Source organism: Chelonia mydas, chromosome 1, assembly GCF_015237465.2.
Source record: "Chelonia mydas isolate rCheMyd1 chromosome 1, rCheMyd1.pri.v2, whole genome shotgun sequence".
NCBI lineage: Eukaryota > Metazoa > Chordata > Testudines > Cheloniidae > Chelonia > Chelonia mydas.
The window spans coordinates 283,935,279-283,959,611 of NC_057849.1; the positions used below are offsets into that span (position 1 = coordinate 283,935,279).

Consider the following 24,333-nt stretch of genomic DNA (forward strand, 5'->3'; position numbering starts at 1 on the left):
TTGCTTAAATACTGGTTGGTGGAGAGCTATGTGTAGGGGAGGGTAAATGTGGTCGGTGTTGTACAGCGAATGATTAAAAACTAGTGTACCACCACTGATTGTCATTCCACTTTTCTATTTTGGAAGTATTTAAAATACATATATACAGAGGGTAATTAGTTGTACATACCGTTCCTGCAGTATCTAGGATTTCAAGCATACACTGTTGTGCATCTACTTCAACTTGCTGTCAAGGAAACAAAGATCAGGTTAAAATTTTTCTTCTCAAAACAAGAAGACTGTCAAATAGGCAACTTGTTTCCCTTTACAATTAATCTAATAATACACAAGACAAAGTAAGAGAAAACAAGATCCTGGCTTTTAATAAGTTTGTGTATGTACTCTGAAAGCAGGAGATACAGGTAAAAAAATTTTCAGAAGCCCAAGTGATTTAGGAGCCTAAATATCTTGAAAGCAGTACTTAGGGACTTTTGAAAATGTTACCCATATACTAAAGAGTATAAAAAAAATCTTTACAGTCTGCTATAAGCAGAGAACACAGCTAGCTTGTACTTGGTCCAACGGGCATTCTCAGCAAGCACGTACACTTAATATTTGTGAGGAAAAGCACATATCAAAAGCTAGAAAGTTAAAGTGGCATGTTGATGATCATTAAAAGGGCAATTTGGATGAATGGAGAGGTGGCAGTAGATTACATCAGGGAGTTATCACTTATCAGTTTGCTTTAAGCGTGTAATAATATGACAGCATCTCTCCCCTTCAAGGTATATGGGTCCATCTCATCTGTCACTCCACTCATGAAGGAGGATTGGCAGAGTTGTTTGCAAATTGATAAGTTTAAGGGAGCTTGCTACTTAGTCTGTATTCTCAAAAAGAAAAGGAGTACTTGTGGCACCTTAGAGACTAATAAATTTATCTGAGCATAAGCTTTCACGAAAGCTTATGCTCAAATAAATTTGTTAGTCTCTAAGGTGCCACAAGTACTCCTTTTCTTTTTGAGAATACAGACTAACACGGCTGCTACTCTGAAACCTGTCATTAAAGTTTTGTTTCAGAAAGGAAGCCTATTTAAAACTAAGAAAGATTGTTTTTTCACATTTCGTCCATTTTCTTCTCCCTCTGAAGAGTATAAGGCCTTTTCAGTAGCCACTACTGTACTATGAAGGGATGCTGTTAAGTGGTGTACTCAACACAATTTCCTTTATAAGACATCTTGGCTTGAAATCTCAAGTCAACAGTATATTAAAATAATTTAGATATTGTAGTCATTGAATTCTGATGTTTTAAAAAGCAGTTTAATACTTGAAGTTCAGACTGTAATCTGCTTTATGTAAAGCTTTTATTTAATATTACTTAAGATTTAATAAGGTGTGTACATAACTACAACAATTGCCAAAATAATGCTTTCAAAAGCACAGAAACCACAAAACAAGTTAGAATGTCATTGCTATTGCCCTTGCTTGAAGGAAGTGTATTGATATTGTTCAGACTAAGTATGACTTCCAGAATCAGATCAATTCAGAGAAGAAATCCATGGGATTCTTAGTCATTCCAGGACCACATGTAGTCAGACAATTTTTTGTTATGAATCCTAGTTGAAAGCCCTCATTAACAGAAGAGGAGATTAATGTGAGACCATTTGACCTTTTCATACTTCATAAGAATAACTAGTGGCTTCAGTTTCTTTTGAAAGCTGATCTTTCAAATATATGCAAATGTTAAGTCTAAGGTGAGATCTACTGAATAATCTAAATACATGCAGTAAGGAACATTTCACCACTTTCATAATGCTTGCTAGCATTATTGGTGTAATTTACTGCAGGTGCTTTGAAGTGGTAAGGGTCCAACAGTTACTGGACAGGACCTGAAATTCTTGCCCCTTACTTCCAAGGCTGAGATTAAAAAGAGTACCATCAAATTGTTTAAAAGATTCTTTTAGATTTCCTGTATAGTTAGAGCTAGACCAAATTTCACGTGAGTAAAATTTTCCACTACAGTGACTCTACCTGGTCATCAGGAAAGTAGTAAGTCTGGGATATTCTTCACGCTCAGTGATTCCCCTTCTATCACCGAGCTAGCACAAAGCCACCAGCTAGCTGCTTCAGTGCCTTGACAATAGGGAGTTGAGGTAGACAACAACAGGGAACAAGTCAGAGGTGAGCCTACCCGCCCACCAGCTGAAGACAGGACAAGGGATATTCGTGTCACTGCAGTTTGTCTGGATCAGTCTTACCACAACTGGATAAGCGCTCTCTCTCTCTATATATACAAACACACACACACACACACACACCCCCCCCCCCCCCACCCCAAAGGGCATCAAGGTAAGGCTATTTTAATATTTCATTCTCAGTAAAAATAATGAATGGTCTCAAGCGGTTCATTATGGTATAGAGTTTGAGAACCACTGTTTTAGGAAAAAGAAAAGGAGTACTTGTGGCACCTTAGAGACTAACCAATTTATTTGCGCATAAGCTTTCGTGAGCTACAGCTCACTTCATCGGATGCATATCTGTATGCATCCGTTGAAGTGAGCTGTAGCTCACGAAAGCTTATGCTCAAATAAATTGGTTAGTCTCTAAGGTGCCACAAGTACTCCTTTTCTTTTTGCGAATACAGACTAACACGGCTGTTACTCTGAAAACTGTTTTAGGAGTTCACTAATGCAACCCTGCACTAACTACTAACTCTAGCCGGACTTCCCCAACTTCAACACTAGGCACCAACCCACCTTTGTAGACAGCTTTCAGTAGGAGTCAGATCCTATTCTATTCTATTCAATGCCTCCCATGTAGAAATTAAAACTACAAAACATACATTTTCCTTAAGTAAAATAAAGGGGGTTTTAGCAGTCATGGAAAGGCTTTGAAAATATAGGGAAAAATTTAACAAGGCCTTGAAAATATTAGGTTCAAAAGATAGAACAAATGTGCATCTAGAGCAAGACAAGCTTTGGGGAGAAGGCTAAGCTTAGAATGTGGTTAATGAGAAAAGATTTCTGTGAAAAGGGATCTCTAAATTATAGATGAAGTTACAAACTGGTTCTAACAGACAAATAAGGATGTTGTTTTGTGATATATGATTAAAACTGAAAGTAACCTTTAATATACCAATGTCATCTTGAAGGGGGCCCAATCCTAAAATTGTATCTACTCAGGGACAGGAAAGAGGTCAACCCCAAACTGGTTCTTAGCTAAAGTTAGCAACTGGCAATGACATTACTTATTTATTAGGAGGATATAAACAAGATGAGCTTTTAAGGGTTCATTGTCAGTAACCGCCTTACCAAGTTGGAGCCAACCAACATGGGTTTGAACACCTTGGGTCTAGTCCGTTTGTAAGTATCTTGATCAAGTACTTCTAACTGTGTTACTGTAGGGTGTAATAATTGCCTAAACTTTTATATATGTTTAGAGCATTCAGGATTGGATTTTATGACTGAATTGGTGTTATCGTTTATGAACAGTATCATGAATCAAACTTAACACTCTGATATTGCACATTAACTTATTTATAGACAGTAAAATATTTAAGCTTAAATTGCAATATTTGAAAGTTGTACTTGCATTATCTCTTTAGGTAGGCTCTTCAAAAGGTGGTTATGTCATCACCAGAAGCCATATTGATAATCACGTGCTCTGGTTCATTGACTCATGAATATTTCCACTTCATATATATCAAATGAGTTAGTGATGTTAGATGTGTTTAATGCTCTTACCATTCAGATTTTATGGTCAAGTATTTGCTAATTTTTTAAAATAGTGTTCATTTTAGAGTTTCAAAAATGATCTTTGTCTTGTATGGTTAGTGTAGCATCACTGTTAATTCATTGCATTACCTTTCTGTAGGAGTCTTCTATCGTAGGATCGTATTTTTCAACAAATATTCCTTGAACAAACTGTACAGTCTGCAACACAAAGAAGTTCCCTTATACAACTTTCTTTATATATTTTGACATTATATAAACGTCTTAAACACATAATATTGTTCTAAGCGTACATACAATTGCCAGGAGCACGTTCCTATATTTGCTGAAGGCAGACATATGTCTCTGTGTAAAATACCTGAATACGTATAAGACAACAGGCAGACATTTCCTCCAGACTGTAAACAAAATGCATTAGAGGTACATCCGTGTTCTAATACTTACATGTATTTATCCACCCAAGTTAGGGTGGATAAGTCATTTTTAAAATAGGACTGTTTAGAGCAAATGAGTTCATAATCTAGGTCTGAAAGACTAACATTACTATGAAATAGTTATTTACATATCCCGGGGAAAAAGTCAACTTAATACAGTTACATAGAAACACATGTTGTATAGTTATACAGTTTTCAAACACAAATTCAAGAGCTGTTTTGTATGGTCTACAACCTATTTTATTCGTACTATAAATTCAAAATGCGTATCCTGGACTACTAAATGGCTGTCAATATTTTCTAGAACAAGGGTGGCCAACCTGAGCCTGAGAAGGAGCCGGAATTTACCAACGTACATTGCCAAAGAGCCACAGTAATACATCAGTAGCCCCCCCCCCCCCCATATTCAGCTCCCCCCTCCATCCCCGCACCTCCCGATCAGCTGTTTTGTGGCATTCAGGAGGCATGGGGGGGGAAGTGAGGGCACAGCAGGCTCAAGGGAGGGGGCGAGAAGAGGTGGAGTGGGTGCAGGGCCTGTGGCAGAGCCAGGGGTTGAGCAGTGAGCACCCCCCGGCACTTTGGAAAGTTGGCGCCTGTAGCGGCAGCCCCGGAGTCGGTGCCTATACAAGGAGCCATATATTAACTTCTGAAGAGCTGCACGTGGCTCCGGAGCCACAGGTTGGCCACCCCTGTTCTAGAACACTGAACTTCAGGCCAAGTCTTGCTCCCTCCTCCGCCTTCGGAGAAAAAAAAGTTAGTTGCTTTCTAGTTTCTTCTTTCTAGTGTTTTTGCACATTTATTAGCACTTAAGGACCCAAATGGGATTAAGGCTCCCATTGTACTAGATACTAATCAAACAAAATACTTGGACAAGGATTTTGACACTATCATGTTGAGTTTATCACAAGTAAATGTCAAAGGAAGGGTGTGATGGACAGGAGCGAGAGGGAATAGTTTCAGTTGGGAGATCTGCGAACCACTGGCACAAGGGACTAACTGAAGGCAAGCTTGCTGATAACTGTCGTTTTTGGTTTTATCACAGCTGGTGTTTGGGGCCCCATGAAAACCACAATCACAGATCTCCCATTTAGTGGCCCCAGAAATGCTCAGATTTTATTCCCTTCTTTGCAAATACAGGTGCAATATTTTTAATGCAATATTTCAGGTTTCTTACACGTATCTTTTGATTCTGTATGGCGGTATGATAATGGCGGACCACATTTTGTCTGGAAAGGACCCGAGGCTGGTGAAAACAATTCACAATTCTACCCCAAAATGCTACATACAGATGTATCTACTCCTTGTTCTCATGTGTATTGGGAAGGGAGGGGGAAGGAAGAGGACTCATGTTTTAGGGCACCAACAAATGACTACCCCATAGAGAATATTTGGAAAGAGTCAATATTTGTAGCTATTGACAGTCAGAAAGGTCACATGTCAAAGAATGGTAGAAATTTTGCATTTTGGATAATATGTGGCTGCTGCAGTTGTTGCTTTATGATTAATGCTATATTTGTTTATGTCACAGAGATTATGGAAGTCACGGAATCTGTGACTTCCAGAGACCTCTGATGTTCTCTGCTTCAACCCCAGGGGCTGCAGGACTCTGGAGCTAGCAGCCAGCAGGGCTCTGTCGGGGTTCCAATGACAGGTGACAGCAGGGCCTCTGCAAGGTTCCAGTGACATGTGACAGACTCCTGAGGGGGCCCTCCTCACAGTTCCAGCAACAGGCAACAGCCTCAATGCCTCTGGTGAGCAGCTGAGGGTGTCCCCCCTGCAGCTTCCAGCTGCTGCAGGCAGAGGGGGAACCTCCCAGCCAAATCCATGGTTATGATTTATAAATTCAAGACTCTATATTTGCTAGTATTAAAACCCACCTACCATTTAACAATCCACTCTCCTAGCACATTTAGATTTATTTCTGAAGACGAAGTCACTCAAGGTGTGTTTCCAGTATTATCAGTAGCAAGTTTAACAACTTCAGTAACAGGTCTACTTTTAAGTTAAATATACCAAAAAGCAACACCCTAAGTGTTCCTCTTTAGGAAGTTCTCACCATCAAAATCTAAAATTTAAAAAAATTTAATTTTATTATATATACACAACCATTTAACCAATTTGCTATTCAGTTTATATACACTACAGTTCTAGGATTCACGTAGTGTCAAAATCTTCATCCTTGGACTCTTGTTCTTGTTTAAATACCCTTCCAAACTGTCTCTTTGAACAGCAGGGTTTCTTTGCATGCTGATATTCAGGTTAAACCTATCCATAATGAATAGACTTCTGCTCCAAAAAGTGCCTTAGTTCCCCATCAAAAGACTTTAGTCTATACTAGGAACTTATCCTAGGTAACACTAGGCCAAAAATATAAATAAATAAATGGGGAAAAAGAAAAAACAAAACACCATGTGAAGAGTAGGAAGCTTTCCTGGGTGAGTACCATCAAATTCTGAAGAATCCAGACCTGCAACACATTTAAGGACAGCACTCCAGTAGGAACCCCAAAATCTTCTGCTTTCCCAGAAGCTAGGGTGGGCAGAAGAGAGGCAAGAGTTCCTCATTTTGGCTCCTTCACAGCCAAAGTAATAACCTCTTTCATATTAGTCTATAGATGGTAGGTCTGTCCTCTGGCTAGAAGATGTCTGGTACATTTTCCAAGATCTGGGCATGCATGCATAAGCAGGCATGAAAGGACAGAGAACAGAAACAATAAAGTATACTGAGCTTTATGGAACATCAAGGGACAGCCCTCAGAAAGATGCAGCATGATGCATCATAGATAAAGAAATGGGAGCACAGCAAAGAAATAAGGTATAATCAATGCAAGGGATGCACTAAGTAGGAGTTTCAGGGTAACCACACCTTTTTTGCCTCTTCCCCTCCCTCCTTCCCCCCCAGGTCCACTCCAGGAGCACTTAGTTAGGTCTCCAGCCATTACCTTGTCCCAGGGCAAGGACCTTACCTGCTTGGAGTTCTGTCCCCAAGGGGTATGAACAGTGTATTGCCAGCAATTACAAGTTACCACACAGCTCTAAGCAAGCACATTTATTCTTAAGGTAAAAACATTACAGAAAACATAATAAAAAACAAACATTTTAAATCACACATTAAACATACTAGGAGTCACCCACCCGTGTTATGGGGCCCTAGAAGCCAAAGTCTTTCTAACCCTTTTGCAAGGGTTCTCTCCAGACAGAAGGCCCTGTTTGCTGAATAAAAAAAGAAGTTCCTGAGTCAGTTTAAACACAGCCTTTACATGCCAAAAGCTCTTTCTGTTGGTCTCTGGAAAACCCAGTTTAAACCAGTATATGTAAGCTTCCCCGAGTGGCCAATAGCTCTCTGGAGGAGTTTAAGATGAGTCACTCAGGTTGTTATCACCTTCCACTGTTCTTAGTTCCTAATAATGCTGTAGCAATCCTCCCCCACATGGAGTTACATACAATCCTGGCCTACCTTGATATATAAACAGATTCATAAACTTAGCACAATATGTTGCCTTAAAGTTACTGCATGCAGTTGTGATATCTGTCACAGAGCTGCAAATACTGTAGAGTGAATATATTTTTCAAAAAGTTTCACCAGTGTTCAATGAATGTGTGACATATCCAATGTTTTCTCCAACCTGCTTTGTAGCCAATTTCTTCCTCCAACTTTCCCCAAGAACTAATTCTACGTCTGATTTCCTGCATAATCTTGTCTCCATTACATTGTCTTTTACTCTATGCTCTTCCCAATCTCATCTCACTGCTTTGCTTTCTAGGTTTGAGACCCACGTAACCCAGGGGATGCTAGACCTAAATTCTGTGGTGCTCTGGTGCAGTAGACTGAAGGTTTTGCAACAGCTTTACTTTAAATTGAAAAGCCAAAGTACCAATCGTATTACTCATTTTCATATCAAGTTTATTAACTTTGGCTGACATTGGACAGGATGCTGCATGCACAACTGATTTCCCTGGAGGGGAAATTCAACTTTCAATAATTTGGGAAATAAGACTATAAGCACTTCAGGATGGATTTAAAAAAAAAAACAAAACAAAACAGTGTCAAACACCTGTATCAAAGTATGCAATAACGTCAGAACATTCAGATATTAGATGTTGACGGAGTTTAGACTTGCTAGCAAGATGAAGCCACAGTTAGTAATTTTTTACCCAGAACTTGAAAATAAATGTGCATGTCTCCCTACCAAGAAGGGGGTGACGTTTAAAACAGTGATTGACAGGAATCTGGAGACCTTGGTTCTACTTTGGCTTTTACTAACCCTCCCCTCTCTGTAACTCAGTTTCCCCATCTGTAAAATGGGGATAATGACGTTTACCCATCTCTGCAGAGTGCTCTGATATTCGGGTGAAAAGCGCTTTGTAAGATCTAAATATTTTTCTGCAAGTGATTGTGAGTGGCAGAGTTTGACAGAACAAAACTTGCTAGCAAGTAATTGCTGCCCCAAAGAGCAATCTGCTGGTGGCCTGCAACTCCAGAAAGCAGATCCATCATTGTGTCCCATCCTTGGTCCTACAGGTTTTTTTCCTCCCTCCAGCTGCGATAAAACAGAATCCCTTATATGTGAGATTGATAGCTGAGGACTCCTAACGTCGAGATGGAACGTACGTACGTACGTACGTGTGTGTGTTCTGCACTGACAATCTTGAAGAACCACAATTACTGTAGGAAAAGTAGCAGGTCTCTTCTTCCTGAATGCGTCAGCGTACACCCCACTGTAGATGCGTAACAAGCAGTATGCTGCTCATGATGGTAGCAGAGAGGAGTACCAGCTCTGTTAGTTAGAAAGTGATTTCAGAACTGCTCTCCTGAACTTAGCCAGGTCCAAAGCCAAGTCCAAAGCTTAATGCTTGACAGTCAGTGAGTTACTCCATGTCAAGGAGAGAGCTTTGCAGATTTCTATCAGCACATTTTTGAAGCAGGAGAAGGATGCCACTTGAGCTTTGGTGAAGTGAGTCTTAATGTTCGGTGGGAGAGGTGTAGTAGCCAGCTGGGAATATGAGACATGTTATCTATTTCAATATTCTCTGTGAAGAGATGGCCTGAACACATGGCTATAGCCAGAAACAGATTGGGACAGTCTGAACGGTTTAGTCTCATCAACATAATAGCACGAAGTCCTGGAGACACTGAATGGGTGCACAGTTTTTTCCCGATGCAGCGTGAGATAGATAAATGAGGACTTAGTGCTACCTTATGCTGGTCCTCTGGAATATCATAAGGGGAGTTTCAGCCATAAATGCTTCAAGCTTGCTCACTTTTCTGGCTAAAGTGATAGCCACTAGAACACCTTCAAAAGAACATTCCAAAAGAGATTCAGAGGGAGGCTCCATGAGTCTAAGGAGGACTTTGTTGAGGTTCCTGGTGGGAAGAGGGTCTCTGGTGAGTAAGCATGCAATAGGTCTTTGAGAAACTTAGATACCATTAGGTGAGAAAAGAGAGCATGACTATATAGGAGGATGGGAAGCTGAAGTTGCTGACCGTAGCAAAACTTAATGAAAGACTGTTTTACGTGCAATAGGTAGTACAGAATCTGTTTTCAAGGGTTGGTCTGGACCTAGTCTATTTTGGGCTGCCCATATCAAGAACCTCGTTAATTTTAGGATATGTAGGCAGCAGTCATGGTGTGTGGTATTCAGCTAACAACCTCACTGACAGGTCACTGACTTCAAGTCTGGATGCAGTATCTGGCCACAGTGCAGTGAGATTAGATCCAGGTAATCTGCGACTGAGACAGGTTGATGAACAGATATTTGTAGAAGATCTGTCAACCAAAACTCTCTCTACCAGTAGGGGAGCATAAGCATGGTTGTGGTTGTGTCATTTGATTTTGACTTTACCCTGGAAATTGATGGAAAGGCATATAGAAGACCTTGTGACCACTACAAAAGGAAGGTGTCAAGTAATGACCCCAACCTCACACCTCCTCTGAACAAGAGTTCTGACACCTAGCGCTGAACAAGTATACCACCGGATCTGCCAACACAGGCATATTGGCACGTCAAGCTTCCTTCCCCACTCTGAACTCTAGGGTACAGATGTGGGGACCTGCATGAAAGACCCCCTAATTTTATTCTTACTAGCTTAGGTTAAATGCTGCCACCACCAAAGTGTTACACAAAGAACAGGGGAAGTGCCCACTTAGAAACATCTCCCCCGCAAAGTGTCGCCCCCAAGCACTACACCCCCTTTCCTGGGGAAGGCTTGATAAAAATCCTCACCAATTTGCATAGGTGAACACAGACCCAAACCCTTGGATCTTAACAAAAAAGCAATCAGGTTCTTAAAAGAATTTTAATTAAAGAAAAAGTAAAAGAATCACCTCTGTAAAATCAGGATGGTAAATACCTTACAGGCTAATCAGATTCAAAACAGAGAATCCCTCCAGGCAAAACCTTAAGTTACAAAAAGACACAAAAACAGGAATATACATCCCATTCAGCACAACTTATTTTATCAGCCATTTAAACAAAACATAATCTAACGCATATCTAACTAGATTGCTTACTAACTCTTTACAGTTCTGACCTACATTCCTGCTCTGGTCCCGGCAAAAGCAACACACAGACAGAAAACCTTTGTCCCCCCCACCCCCCCGCTTTGAAAGTATCTTGTCTCCTCACTGGTCATTTTGGTCAGGTGCCAGCAAGGTTATCTTAGCTTCTTAACCCTTTACAGGTGAAAGGGTTTTTTCCTCTGGCTAAGAGGGATTTAAAGGCGTTTACCCTTCCCTTTATATTTATGGCATGGCGCTATGACTGATCTCTACAGTGACCACTTGAGTGGTACTAGATTGTCTGTTCAGGAAGTCTGCGAGGTTGTTGCTGACTCCCGGGAGGTGAAAAGCCGTCCAGTTATTCTGTTCTGGTGGCATCATGCTCAGAGCTAGATAGCTTCCAGACATAAAGAGAAATGAGTGTATGCTTCCTTGCACGTTGCCAGTCAGAATCTGCATGGTGGATTTTAGAAAAATAGGCAGGAAAGCTACGTAGATTAGCCTGATGGCTTAGAGCTTCAAGACACTGATGTGGAAGAGTCTCAGGTCTTATGGGGACCAGTTCCCTTGCATATGCAGGTTGTCCAGGTGGGCTCCCTGTCCTATTTTTGGGTTCCTTCCACCATGTCAGTCCTATTTAGCGTTTTGCTAGGAAATAGACTTATCTGAGTTAGAGCTGGAATGGCCATAAGTCAATGGTCTCCAACCTTTTTACGCCCAAGATCACTTTTTGAATCTAAGGGCAACCCAGAATTTACCCTGCCCCTTCCCTGAGGCCCCGCCCTCTCCACCCCTCCCCCTTCCCTTGCTTGCTCTCCCCCACCCTCACTCACACACACCAGGCTGGGGCAGAGGGTTGGGGTTCAGGGATGGGCTCTGGGCTGGGGCCGAGAGATTCGCAGTGTGGGAGGGGGCTCCGGGCTGAGCCTGGGACAGGGGGTTGGGGTGCAGGAGAAGGTGTGGGGTGCAAGCTCTAGGAGCGAGTTTGGGTGCAGGAGGGGGCTCTGGGCTGGGGCAGAGTGTTGGGGTATAGAAGAGAGTTTGCGGTGCTGGCACTGGGAGGATCAGGGTGGTGCTTGGGGTGCAGGATGGAGTACTGGCTCTGGGAGGGGGCTCAGGAATGGGGTGCAGCCTCCCGCCAGGCAGCACTTACCTCCGGTGGCTCCTGGTTAGCAGCACGCACAATAAGGCTAAGGCAGGCTCCCTGCCTACCCTGGCCCTACACTGCTCCCAGAAGAGGCCAATGCACCCCTCTGGCCCCAGGAGGGGGATGACAATTGGCTCCACGCACTGCCCCTCTCTGCAAGCACTGCTCCCCACAGCTCTTTTGGCCAATGGGAGCTGCAGGAATGGTGTTTGCAGGCAGGAACAGAGTGCGGAGGCAGACCCCTGCCCCTTCTCCCTGCCCCCGGGGCTGCACTGGCCGCTTCCGGGAGCGGCGTGGGGTCAGGGGAGGCAGCAAGTCTGCCCTAGTGGCAGCCATGCTGCACCACAGGAGATCGCGATCGACTCGCTGGTGACCACTGCCATAGGTGAAGTCTAGCAAAAAACATTACGTATGAGCATGCTGACATATGGCTTAGCAGCCCCAAAACACAGGTACCATCATTGTTGGGTTTACTTTTATCTAGAATAATAGCTAATGCATTCACAAGACCGTCTTTGGCAAGGTACACTCACTGACCTGGAGTCGATCAGTGTTCACAGTCTTATCTAACAGGCTAAAGGCTTATTTTTCTTAGTTCACTAAAAAACCCAGTTGAAAGAACAGGCTAGGTTTGCTACTATTTCCTGCTGAGAACTGTCCTCGAGCCAATTTGAGGTGGAAGGAGACAGAATGATAGAGACAAGTGTTTCCATTCTGAATCTGAGATGGTGTAAGTATTTGTGAGTCTCTCAGATCTAGGAGAGGATAGAGAATCCCCTTCTTCACTGAGACAAGGCAATATTTGAGTAGAAGCCTCTTCCTCTGTACTTCATAGGTACCTCTCAGAGCTCCCAGACAAAGCAATGACACCACTTCTAATTGTAACAGGCTCTTGTGAGATGGGTCCCGGAAAAGGGAAGGGGATAGGTACATGATTAAGGAGTGGAAATGTATAGGGTAGCCTTGGGAGATGTTCAATGCCCATTTGTCAGCTATGATGGCCACCCAGGCCTAGTGGAAATGGAATGTCTCCAAAAGGGATATGGATCCCTCCAGGACAAATCTCAGGCCCTTACTGGGCTCAGTCACAATACCAGGAAAGAGGTCACCATGGCGTCTCTTTTCCACCAGGCCATTCCAGTTCTGATTGAGAACACAGAGGCTCTGTCCTTGGAGTAATGTTGGATCTCCTCTTTTTGTAATTTTCCTTAGTGCCTGGAGCAATGTTGGAATATCTGGCTTTGATTCAGTGACACCTCTATAGTGAGAAGTGCTGGCTTTGCTGCCTGGGCAGCTGGTGATTTTGAGGGGGTTGGCTAGTCATTAGTGCCAGTTCTGATGGCATCCTTTTCACCCTCTTTCTACTGCCCAATTCCAATGTATAACTTGTGCTTGACTTGAGGGAGCACTGGCTGATATTGGCTTATCTGGTGTCGCTCTGGGAGCGACCATCACCTCTAGGTCTCAAGTGACCCATAAGGACTGCCCTAACAGATACGGCTTGAGCTGCACATCCCTGGATTTGCAGCTGCTGGAGAAAGAACACTTGCACGCAGAGGCCTCTCTGGGATGTGGCTCTACCAGAAGCAAAAGAGGCACTGGCTATGTCCATCCTTGAGAGGATCAGTCAGTCACAGGACAGGCAGGGTATGAAACCTGAAAGTCTGGACTTTGCCATAAGGCATGGTGGTTAGTGTTAAGCACCCACCCTGCTGTACACAGCAGAAGGTGGTCTACAGTTTCAGAGCATCTAATATGATGGGAGCGTGAAAATGAAAATTTCTTCACAAAGTTGGTTTAAAAATGGTTTCAAAGTTTCTACAGAGTAGCAAGTTGGACATTTGCTAAATTGTCTTGTTGCCATGAGCAGCAAGATGGAACTGAGGCAGGATTCCAGTTGACTGCCCTTTATGAATATAAGGAGACAAGTAGCCCCAGACACTGCTATTCAAAAGTCTTTGATCTCCGATACATGTGCACCTACAATGGGATCCACACACACAGAACTAAGTTTAAAATACAAACAAGCTCCTGAACAGATTTAATATCAAGTTGCTCAAAATTGTACCTTTTTGAATTTTTACATCAGTCAAAGCAAAAGCAGGCAAGTTATAAGCCACCTCAAATACAGGGTTCATAATGAAGACACTGATTTAATGCCTATTGCAGTTAAGATTATTAGAACATTTTAGGCAAATTAAGTGCAAATATAGATTCACCAACAAAAAGTCAATCACTTCATTTATTGACAGGCATAAATCCAAGAGATATTCCAAATCTGCACTAATGGTAAAAACAAATCTGATTTTACGAAACTGTACATCACCCCAGACTTACATATGCTGCACTGTCCCACTCATACAACATTTAACACTAATTTAACCCAAACTGAGAGCAAACCAGGACAATTTCTACACTCAGATGCATAAGAAATAAGTCCCTGCAAATGGCCTCATTCTCCCACTACGGCTAAAACGGTATGGCTGCACACCAATACTAAATATAGAAATATGGTTGGCCAGAATAAATTAGGAAGTGGAGAGACTTACTACTTTTATCAGATTAACAACCGAGCAAAAGTGGGCACAATGGAATGAACTGAAAAAGTGAGATTAAATTTTACAAAACCAGTATGTATACATACTGTAACCCAAGTATGCTGTTTCAACTTCACTGTACTCCGTTTTGTATTTGTTGCCCTTAGAACTGTTGACCATACAGATTAAGTATTATGTTTCTCCAATTAGTAATTCAAATGAAATTGCAGCAACAAAAATACTGTCTAGATCAGTGGTGTTATGCATTCTGTGGCAAGGGCCAAATTACTTTTCATTTAAGAGTCCAGGAATAGAGTGGACTGGCAAAAGGCAATATTTGTGGTCTTGCCCAACTTCAGAACGTGCCTTCTTAGCCAGGTTACGTATCACATTTACTTAAACATTTGAAACCTTCCTTCCTCTGTCCTGTAACTCATTCTGTGCAACCCTCCTGCTCCTCCCTACCCCCAAGCACTTTGGGAATCCCATCACTATTTCAACACTTCCTCTTCCATCTGAAGAAATCCTTTCCCCTTCTCCCCATCCCATCTTTGGGGAAATATACTCCATTTCTCTACCACTGCAGAATTCCCTTCCTTCCTCAACTCTGGACATTTGGAGAGAGTAAGTAATGAACAGAAGCATCCTCTTTCCTCAGCCTGGTCTCACGAGGCTCAATGGTGGCAGCAGCAGCAAGAGCCAAGAGAAAGCAGAAGCCCAACCCTGCAGGCTCAGCTACGGTGGTAGTGAGGTGGAGAGAGGGTAGGGAGAGGCTCAAAAATAGACCACTCCAAGACTCGGTTGCAGCACTGGGTGGAATGGCTTTGGTACCAGTGCCCAATCAGGCATGAACTCCTCAGTAAGTTTTCCAGAGCAGTATATCTCCTCACTATACTGGTGAATGTAACCAAGAAAATATCAGGGTGGGGGAGAACAAAAACAAAACACCACCATTGTGTCAGTAGCTAGCACAGTCATCCAATGAACTGGGAACTGACCTGACCAGAATCTGTTCCACTTCCACCCCTGTAACTGACCAAATATATGAGTGACCTTTGATAAGTTATTTCACCTTGATAGCCTCAGTTTCTCACCTGTGCAGTAGAGATGTACTTTCCTTCCTTTGCAAAACATTGAAAGCTATGGCTGAAAAGCACTATGACTGCAAAACCAGACATAGATAAAGTAAAACTTAGATCTTAGACATATTTCAGGCTTAATCTTCAAGTTGATGAGATCAGAAAGAATGTGTTCCTAAGGTTAAGTTAAGCATCCTTTTAGTACTAAGGGTCTGATTTCCAGCAGTTTGGCAAGTGTACATTCATGCACACAAATGGGCACCAGATACTGGATGTGCATGCACAAAGCCCAAGCTTGCCTATATACATGGGGAGGTGAGTGTCTATATCTAGCCGTGCACATGCTAGTCATTAGTTTCCATGCACATATGGAAGTGTGCATGAAAGTACACCTACCTACTAACTAAAAATAAGGTCTCAAGTCAGTAGAAAAAGAAAAGTCTAAACTGCTTCAAAGAGATTAGTTACAGTAGTTAAAGGAATACCACTTACCAGAGCAGACTTTCCAACACCTCCTGATCCAAGAACAACTAGCTTGTATTCACGCATGGTGAAAGTGTTAAGTCACCCCCTTGATACCTAAAATACACAATAAAAAAAATTAGATCCCAAACTTCTGCTAAAGGACAACCACATTACAAGAATGTAAGTATATTACAGTATTAATGTATTGTAACTATGCCTATAGCTATGTATCTATTGGATGTTCACTGTTTGAGAAAACTAATTTTAACACTAATTTAATATTGGCTGATAACTGCAGGATACCGACCACTAAATGAACTAAGGCAGGCATAATCTAAGCAAGCTGCCTCTTGATTTACTATACGATATGGAAACAACAGACCCTAACTGGCAGTCATAACCTGTACTCAGGATTACTATTAATAGCAGCAATTCTACTTATCCACCAATTTAAAAGTATGCCTCCCGAATACTTTCCTCATTGCCAGAACAGTTAAATTTATACCATTTTGAAAACTGTTTCTAGTTCAATACCAAAAGGATCACACTATATCTCTGCATGTGCTGCCTGCACTAAGATCCATTACAAAATATTTCAGCCTTGTGAGTACAACTAATTATATATCAATAACTAGTTTTTCCACTCTGTAAAACAGCTTGTGGCTTTTACTGCCCTGCCTAGGGTTAGAATGTCTTTATCTTGCCCAAGGTCTCCACCATTGTGTCCACTGGTTTACTGAACAGTTAAATTCTCTCCCAACTTTTTGGAAGCAGCCAGCAATTTTCTTTACCTACACACAGGCTTTCCAATAACGGAGGCACATATACATATGGGACACTGTTCACAGACTAAGTCAGAAGGGACCATTAGATCATTTAATCTGATCCTGTACAACACAAGCCTGTTCTTTGAGAATTTCATCCAGTTACTCCTGTGAACCAAACAACTTCCCTCGGTAGTTTGTGCCAGTGGTTAATCAAAAATTGGTATCTTGCTTCTAATTTGAATTTGTCTGCCTTTAACTTCTAAATATTGGTCTTGTTATACCTTTCTGATAGATAAGGCAGCCCTCTAGTATCTGGTACTCTCTCGCTCTGTGAGAGAACCTGCACACTATAATTAAGTCACCTCCTGATTTAAAAAAAAAATTTTTTTTTGAAGCACTAAACAGACTGAGCATCTTCAGTCTCTCACTGCAAGACTTTTTTCAGCCCTCAAAAAATGTGGTTATTCTCTGCACCCTCTCCAGTTTTTCAACATCCTTATAAAAATGTTGAATCCAGTTCTGGAGTCAATATTCAGGATCTCTCTCACCATTACCATATGCAGAGATAATAGGAATAAGGAAGGTTACTTTTAATTACTTCCCTACTTATACATCCAAGGACCACACTAGCCTGTTTTTGCTACTGCACTGCTGGGGCCCTACCAAATTCATGGTCCATTTTGGTCAATTTCACGGTCATAGGATTTTAAAAATTGTAAATTTCATTTCAGCTATTTAAATCTGAAATTTCATGGTATTGTAATTGTAGGGGGTCCTGACCCAAAAAGGAGTTGCAGGGTGTAGTGTTGCAAGGTTATTGTAGGGGGGAGGGTTGCGATACAGCTACCCTTATTTCTGTGCTGCTGCCTTCAAAGTTGGGTGCCTGGCCAACAGCCACCGCTCTCTGGTTGCCCAGCTCTGAAGGCAGTGCAGAAATAAGGGTGGCAATACTGTGACACCGCTCCCACCCAAAAAAAAACAAAAAAACCCCCACACTTTGCAAACCCCCCTACAACTGCTTTTTGGGTCAGGACCCCCAATTTGAGAAACACTGGTCGCGCCCATGAAATCTTTATAGTATAGGGGAAACACACACAAAGACCAGATTTCACAGGTGGAGACCAGATTTCAAGGTCCATGATGCATTTTTCATGGCTGTGAATTGGTAGGGCCCTAATCATTGCACTGGGAGCTCATGTTCAGTTGTAACTCCACTAATGATCCTTAAATCCTTTTCAGAGTCACTGCTCTCCAAAAATAGTTTTCAGCTCTGCAAGAATGGCCTTCATTTTTTGCTTCTAGATTTATCACCTTGCATTTGGAGGTAGCAAGTTGTCTTTGATCAAATAGGCCCAGCATACCAAGTGATCCAAATCATTGTGACTACCCTGTCATCAATATTTACCACTCCACCAGTCTGTATGTCACAAGATTTTAAAATCAGCAGCTATTTTATATTTACTTCCAGACTACTGATAAAAATATTGAGTGGCATTGGGTCTAGAAGAGATCCCTGGAATTCTAAATTTCTGGTTCAGAAAGCTGCCCTTAACATAGGAACTTCTGATAAAACCTATATTTAACTGTTACGTGTGAAGTGTGAGGTAATATTTTATAGCACTGAGTGCACATAGCTCCTTAAGCCCTACCCCAAAGGCCTTCTAAACTAGCCTTAATATGTGTTGCCATTTTCAAAGTCCTTGAAAACCATCTAGGAATTTTGCTGTCTAGTCCTGAGGAATCTATAGCACGTACTGACTGTAGTTTTTTATTCTTTATCCAAAGTATTTTGCCTCCACCCTCCACTAAGTCTGAAGATTTAATTTAGTGGAAATGCTTTGGGCATACCCCCAGTTAGTTTGAATAAAGGAAATATCTTTAAGAATAGTTAGCTCTCTTCTTGCCTGGAAAAAAGAGATAAGCATTCCAACTAGCAGTTATAAAAGTTTAGAAAGCTGATACATTTTTATCCTCCCCTTACTCAGTGTTCTAAAAGCTTGAGGGAGTTCTAAACAGGAATGCATATATTATCTATAGATTTCTTCCAGCAACAGTCATAGCAAGATTAAGATGTTCCACAAACAACAAAAAACCTTTCTTTCATACACACACACACACACACACAGTCAAGATGCCCTGTGACCTGAAAAAAAAAAAAAAAAAATCAATGTGTCATCTTTCAGGAAATGGATGCCTGATGGTGTGGAAGTTACATAATACTCATATTTGAAGTTCACTAATAGGCTGATCTGGTGATTGACTACTACCCGAACATCCATTGCTTTGCTTGTGTTTGGAATAGTTGTATCAATACCACCATGGTTCTTCACCTCTTTGCTGCAATACTGTCTATCCATGCTTCCCAAAACCTCATTTCAAAAGTCATCTACAAGGTACCATCATTGTTAGCAAGTCTATGTAGTCACATACACTGTTATTGTAGCAGTGTTCATTCCAGGATATTAGAGAGTGTGAGTGAGATATCTTTTAGTGGACCAACTTCTGTTGCTGGAAGAGACAAGCTTTCAAACTTGGAGCTCAAAAGCTTGTCTCTTCCACCAACAGAAGTTGGTCCACTAAAAGATATTACCTCACTCACCTTGTCTCTCTCTCTGAGGTGTTACGACAGTGACCCCACTGATACTTGACAAGGAGGCACGTTTTAATTGAGCTCCAGATAAAATCTCCATTGTACACTTGCTCCACAGAGCATCAACATAACAGAAGTAATATATAGACAAAAAAAAAAAAAAAATACACCAGACATGGGAAACCTAAGAATTACTTTGATCTGACCAAGCATGTATACAATCAAAGCTGCAGGACTGTCATTTTAACTTTACTTGATGAAGTAATGCCCAGAATTTGTTTCTGAATGTAAAACATCAAAATATAGGAAGTACATAGAATTGGACATTGCTAGTTAGCACATTTTTTACTGTGTGTGTCAAAGTAGTTATATAGCAATGTTTCATTCAGTTTTTATTTTTACAAAATGGACTATAGTACAATTAGAATGATTAGTTAAAAACTAAGTTATATTGTCAATGTCCTAGCCTTGCTTTTTAAAAGCAACGTTTGTAAAAATAGTGGATGTTGCAAGTTAGGAAGTGAACAATTGTTCTGGGTGAACTAATGAGTTTTAGTGTACAAGAATTTTTGTAATAACTTCTTTGAGAAAACAGTAATGTAAGGTACAAGGAATGATATAAAAGTGAAGACAGCATGTGCTTTCTTTTTTCCCCAGGGGAGAGAAAGTTTTTCTATTTTTTGGGTAAGTACTAACAGGTGTCAGCTAAAATAAGTACACTTGCAAAGGAACTGCCACACTAGAACACACCTGAGATCCATACAGTCCAAAATCCTTATCTCTAACAGTGGCTATTTCCAGATGCTTCAAAAGATGCAAGAACCCTTTAGTAAGTAGAGGTGGGATAATCTGCTTCCCATTATAAGTCGCTATGCTTCAAGTCTTAAACCAATCTCTAGCTATTAAAATTTAATATCCCTTCCAAAAATGTTACCAACCATTATTTATAAAAACTCTAGACATTTAAATGCCTATAAACTGAAATTCAAATCCTGAAACTCAAAGGAGTGTCACATCAAAAGTGGAAACTAAGTCAAAATACAAAGGATGAAAATAAAAACCCAACAAGCATGTATGGACAAAATTAGAAAGTCAAGGCAAAAAATTAGATTGAACTAGCTAGAGACAAAAGGAAACTTTTTTTCTTTATTAATGTGGGAAGCAAGACGACCACCAAGGACAAGGTAGGCCCATTACTCTATGACAAAGGAAAGACAGAAAACACAGCAATTGCTGAAGCATTAAATGCCTTTGTTTCTGTTTTCACCAAAAAAAAGTTAGCAGTGATTGGACAACATAGTTAAATCAGTGTAAATGGAATAGGATCGGAGGCTAAAATAGGAAAAACAACATATTAAGAATTACTTAGACAAGTTAGAAGTCTTCAAGTCAGCAGGGCCTGATGAAATACATCCTAGAATACTTAAGGAACTAGCTGAAAAGATCTGAGCTATTACTGATTATCTTTGGGTATGTCTTCACTACCCGCCGGATCGGTGGGCAGCGATTGATCGGGGCTCAATTTATCGTGTCTAGTCCAGACACGATAAAAATCGACCCGAGCGCTCTCCTGTTGACTCCTGTACTCCAGCACCAGGAGAGGCGCAGGCAGAGTAGACGGGGGAGCAGCAGCAGTTGACTCACCGCGGTGGACACACCACGGTAAGTCACGGTAACGGTAAGTTGCATAACTCAGATCGAACCCCACACCCTTAGTCTACACCAGGGCTCTGAGAACACATGGAGGATGGGAAAAATCCCAAACGACCAGAAGAGGGCAAATATAGTACCTATTTATAAAAAGGGGAATAAGGGCAACCAACGGAATTATAGACCAGTCATCTTAACTTTGGTACCTAAGTGAGCAAATAAGCAATTTGTAAGCACCTACAAGAAAATAAGGTTATAAGAGCATGGATTTGTCAAGTACAAATCATGACAAACCAACTTAATTATCCTTATGAAACAATGAATCCACACTGCTGTGGCTCTTTTGGGAAATGCTGATCACTAATTTGACTCCTGAATCGCCGAGTATCACTAGCCTAGATGAACCTTCTATAAAGGTGTGCGCACAAATGGTTGGAAAAGCATACTCAGGATCACAATCAAGCTGGAATGGCATACTGGAGTGGAGTCCCACAATGATCTGACCTGGGTTTGGTTCTATTCAATAGCTTCATAAAGGATTTGGATAATGACAGAGTACACTTATAAAATTTGCCGACAATACTAAACAGAAAGGTTGCAAGCACTTTGGAGGACAGGATTAGAATTCAAAATGATCTGGACAAACCGGAGAAAAGGTCCAAAATATGAAATTCAATAAGAACAAATTATAGCATTATCTTTAGGAAGGAATAATCAACTGCTCAAATAGAAAATGGGAAATGACTGCCTAGGAAGGAGTTCTGCAGAAAAGGATCTGGGGATTATAATGGAACACAAACAATCTGAGTCAATCATGTAATACTGTTGAGAGAGAAAAAAAGCAGACAGACATTCTGGGATATATTAGCAGGATTGTTGTAAGCAAGACGTAAAAAGTAATTCTTCCACTCTACTCAGCACTGATAAGCACTCAACTGGAGTATTGTGTCCAGTTCTGGGCACCACACTTCAGGAAAGATAGTGAAGAACTGCATAAAAGGCCAGAGGAAAGTAAAAAACGGTTACACACCTTCTTGTAACTGTTCTTAGAGATGTGCTGCTCATATCCATTCTAATTAGGTGTGCGTGTGCTGCATGCACAGTTGTTGGAAAGTTTTCCCTTAGCAGCTCCCATTGGGTTGGCTAGGGAGCCCCCTGGAGTGGCACTTTCATGGTGCTCAATATGTGACCCTGCCGACCTGACCCCCCTTCAGTTCCTTATTGCCAGCTACTCTGACAGAGGGGAAGGAGGGTGGGTATTGGAACAGATGCGAGCAACACATCTCGAAGAGCAGCAGCACAATTACCTCCGCTTTGTCCCTGAGGATCTTGAGCAGCACCTTGTGAATGAGTGGGACTGGTGGGAAGGCATACATGAGGCAGTCTCCACAGGGTAGCAGGAACACGTCTGTGATTGGACCCAAGCTGTGTTTCTGGAAGGAGCAGAACATTGAGCACTTTCTCTTTGCACCCGGAGCAACAGATCAACCTGGGGAAACCTTTGGAAGATGGAATGAAGGACATCCGGATGGATGGACCACTTGTGGTTGCAGAACGATCTGCTGAGGTGATCCGCTAGTTTGTTCTGCACTCCTGGGAGATAGCCCACTCCATTCACCTGGAGGCATCCTATGCAGAATTCCCGTAGCTGGAGGGCTTCCTGACATAGCTGGGAGGAATGGGCTCCACCTGCTTGTTGATGTAAAACATAGCAGTGGTGTTGTCCATCATCACTGCCATGCACTGGCCTTGCAGCCGGGATTGGAAAGTTTGGCATGCTAGTCGTACTGCTCTGAGCTCCCTGATATTGATATGGGGGGAGAGTTCGTCCTGCGACCACAGGTCCTGTGTTGGGAGATCTCCCAGATGCGCCCCATCAAACCCAGAGCTGACGCGTCCGTTAGTAGGGACGAGAAGGGCTGTGGGCTGTTGAAGGGAACACCTTCACATACCATCTGAGGGTTGACCACCAATGTTGGGACTCAAGTATGTGTCCTGGCACTGTCATTACTGAGTCCAGGCTATCGTGTTCTGGGTGGTATACTGACACGAGCCATGCTTGGAGGGGCCTGATCCTCTGTCAGGCATGCTGGACCACGTAAGTGCAGGCTGCCATGTGACCAAGGAGACTCAGGCATCCCCTTGTGGTAGTGGTCGGGTACCGCCTGAGGTTTTGCATAATGTCTGTTATGGCTTGGAACCGGGTCTCTGGCAGGAACGCCCTTGCCTGTACGGAGTCCAGCACAGCATCGATGAATTCTAATCTTTGGATTGATAAGGTTGACTTGTTCTTCATGTTGAGAAGGAGTCCCAGTCTCTCGAAAGTGGATTGACTAAGCAGACCTGAGATTCCACCTGCTCCCTGGTATGCTCCCGGAGCAGCCAGTTATCTAGGTATGGGTATACCTGTATCTCCCTCCTCAGAAGGAAGTCTGCTACGACCAACATGCACTTGGTGAACACTCATAGGGCTTTCGACAGGCCGAAGGGGAGGATCGTGAACTGGTAGTGTTTGTGGTCGACTATAAACTGCAAGAATCGTCTGTGCACAGGTCAAATGGCTATGTGAAAGTATGAGTCTTTCATATCGAGGGTGGCATACCAGTCTCCTGGATCCAAGGATGGGATAATAGAGCTCAGGGAGACCATGTGAAACTTCAACTTTATCATGAACTGGTTGAGCCTTCGCAGGTCTAAAATGGGTCTGAAACCCCCCCCCCTTTGCCTTGGGGGGTAGGAAATAGTGGGAGTAGAATCCCTTGCCCGAAAGCTCCTGAGGAACCTCCTCCACTGCCCCTATGGCAAGGAGCTACTGCACCTCCTGGATAAGGAGCTGCTTGTGAGAAGGGTGGTTGAAGATGGATGGGGAAGCGGGGGGGGGGGGGGGGAGCAGAATTGGAGAGAATATCCCACTTCTACCATGAAGAACCCTGTGGCCCAATGTTATTTGGGACTAAGTACAGTAGAAGTGGGACAGACAGTTCAGAAAACATGGGTAAGGATCCGGTGGAGAGACAGGTGCGCCATCCTCAGTGGCACCTTCAAAAGGCCGGTTTAGAGCCTGATGAAGGTTTGGACTGGCCTTGGCCCTGCCCCAAAGGGGGACTGTAAGGCTTGAGCCTCTCGTTCTTGCTCCTTCGTCTACAGAAATCCTGCCTTGGCTGAGGAGGATATGGGTGCTGTTGTTGTGGCTGGGGCTTGAAGTGCTTGGGTTTGGTTGCCGGCATGTGCATCCCCAATGACTTCATGGTAGCCATGGAGTCTGTCTGCTTGGAGAACAGCCCTGCGCCCTCAAAGGAAAAGTCTTGCAGGGTTTGCTGCACTTCGGGGGGTAGCGTAGACACCAAGCCAGGATGTCCTCTTCATGGCTATGCCTGAGGAGAGGGTACGGACGGTTAAGTCTGCAGAGTCTAGGGAAACCTGCCGCAAGGTCTGTGGCACCGCCTTCCCTTCCCTGAC

At 42.4% G+C, this 24,333-nt stretch overlaps 1 protein-coding gene across 3 annotated transcripts in view; it reads right to left on the reverse strand.

Moving 5' to 3' along the window:
* RAP1B (RAP1B, member of RAS oncogene family) overlaps positions 1-24,333 on the reverse strand; it is a 77,598-nt gene that overhangs the window by 21,217 nt on the left and 32,048 nt on the right. For 2 of the 3 annotated variants that reach the window (XM_037886999.2, XM_043548110.1), the window contains exons 2-4: positions 15,895-15,981; positions 3,839-3,907; positions 170-226 (exon numbers count right to left, since the gene is read on the reverse strand). In XM_037886999.2, coding sequence (XP_037742927.1) covers positions 170-226; positions 3,839-3,907; positions 15,895-15,951 — 183 coding nt within the window. In that variant the 5' untranslated portion in view covers positions 15,952-15,981. Of the gene's footprint in view, positions 1-169; positions 227-3,838; positions 3,908-7,274; positions 7,299-15,894; positions 15,982-24,333 lie in introns of those variants that run through there. The other variant, XM_037887005.2, reaches the window with a different exon arrangement.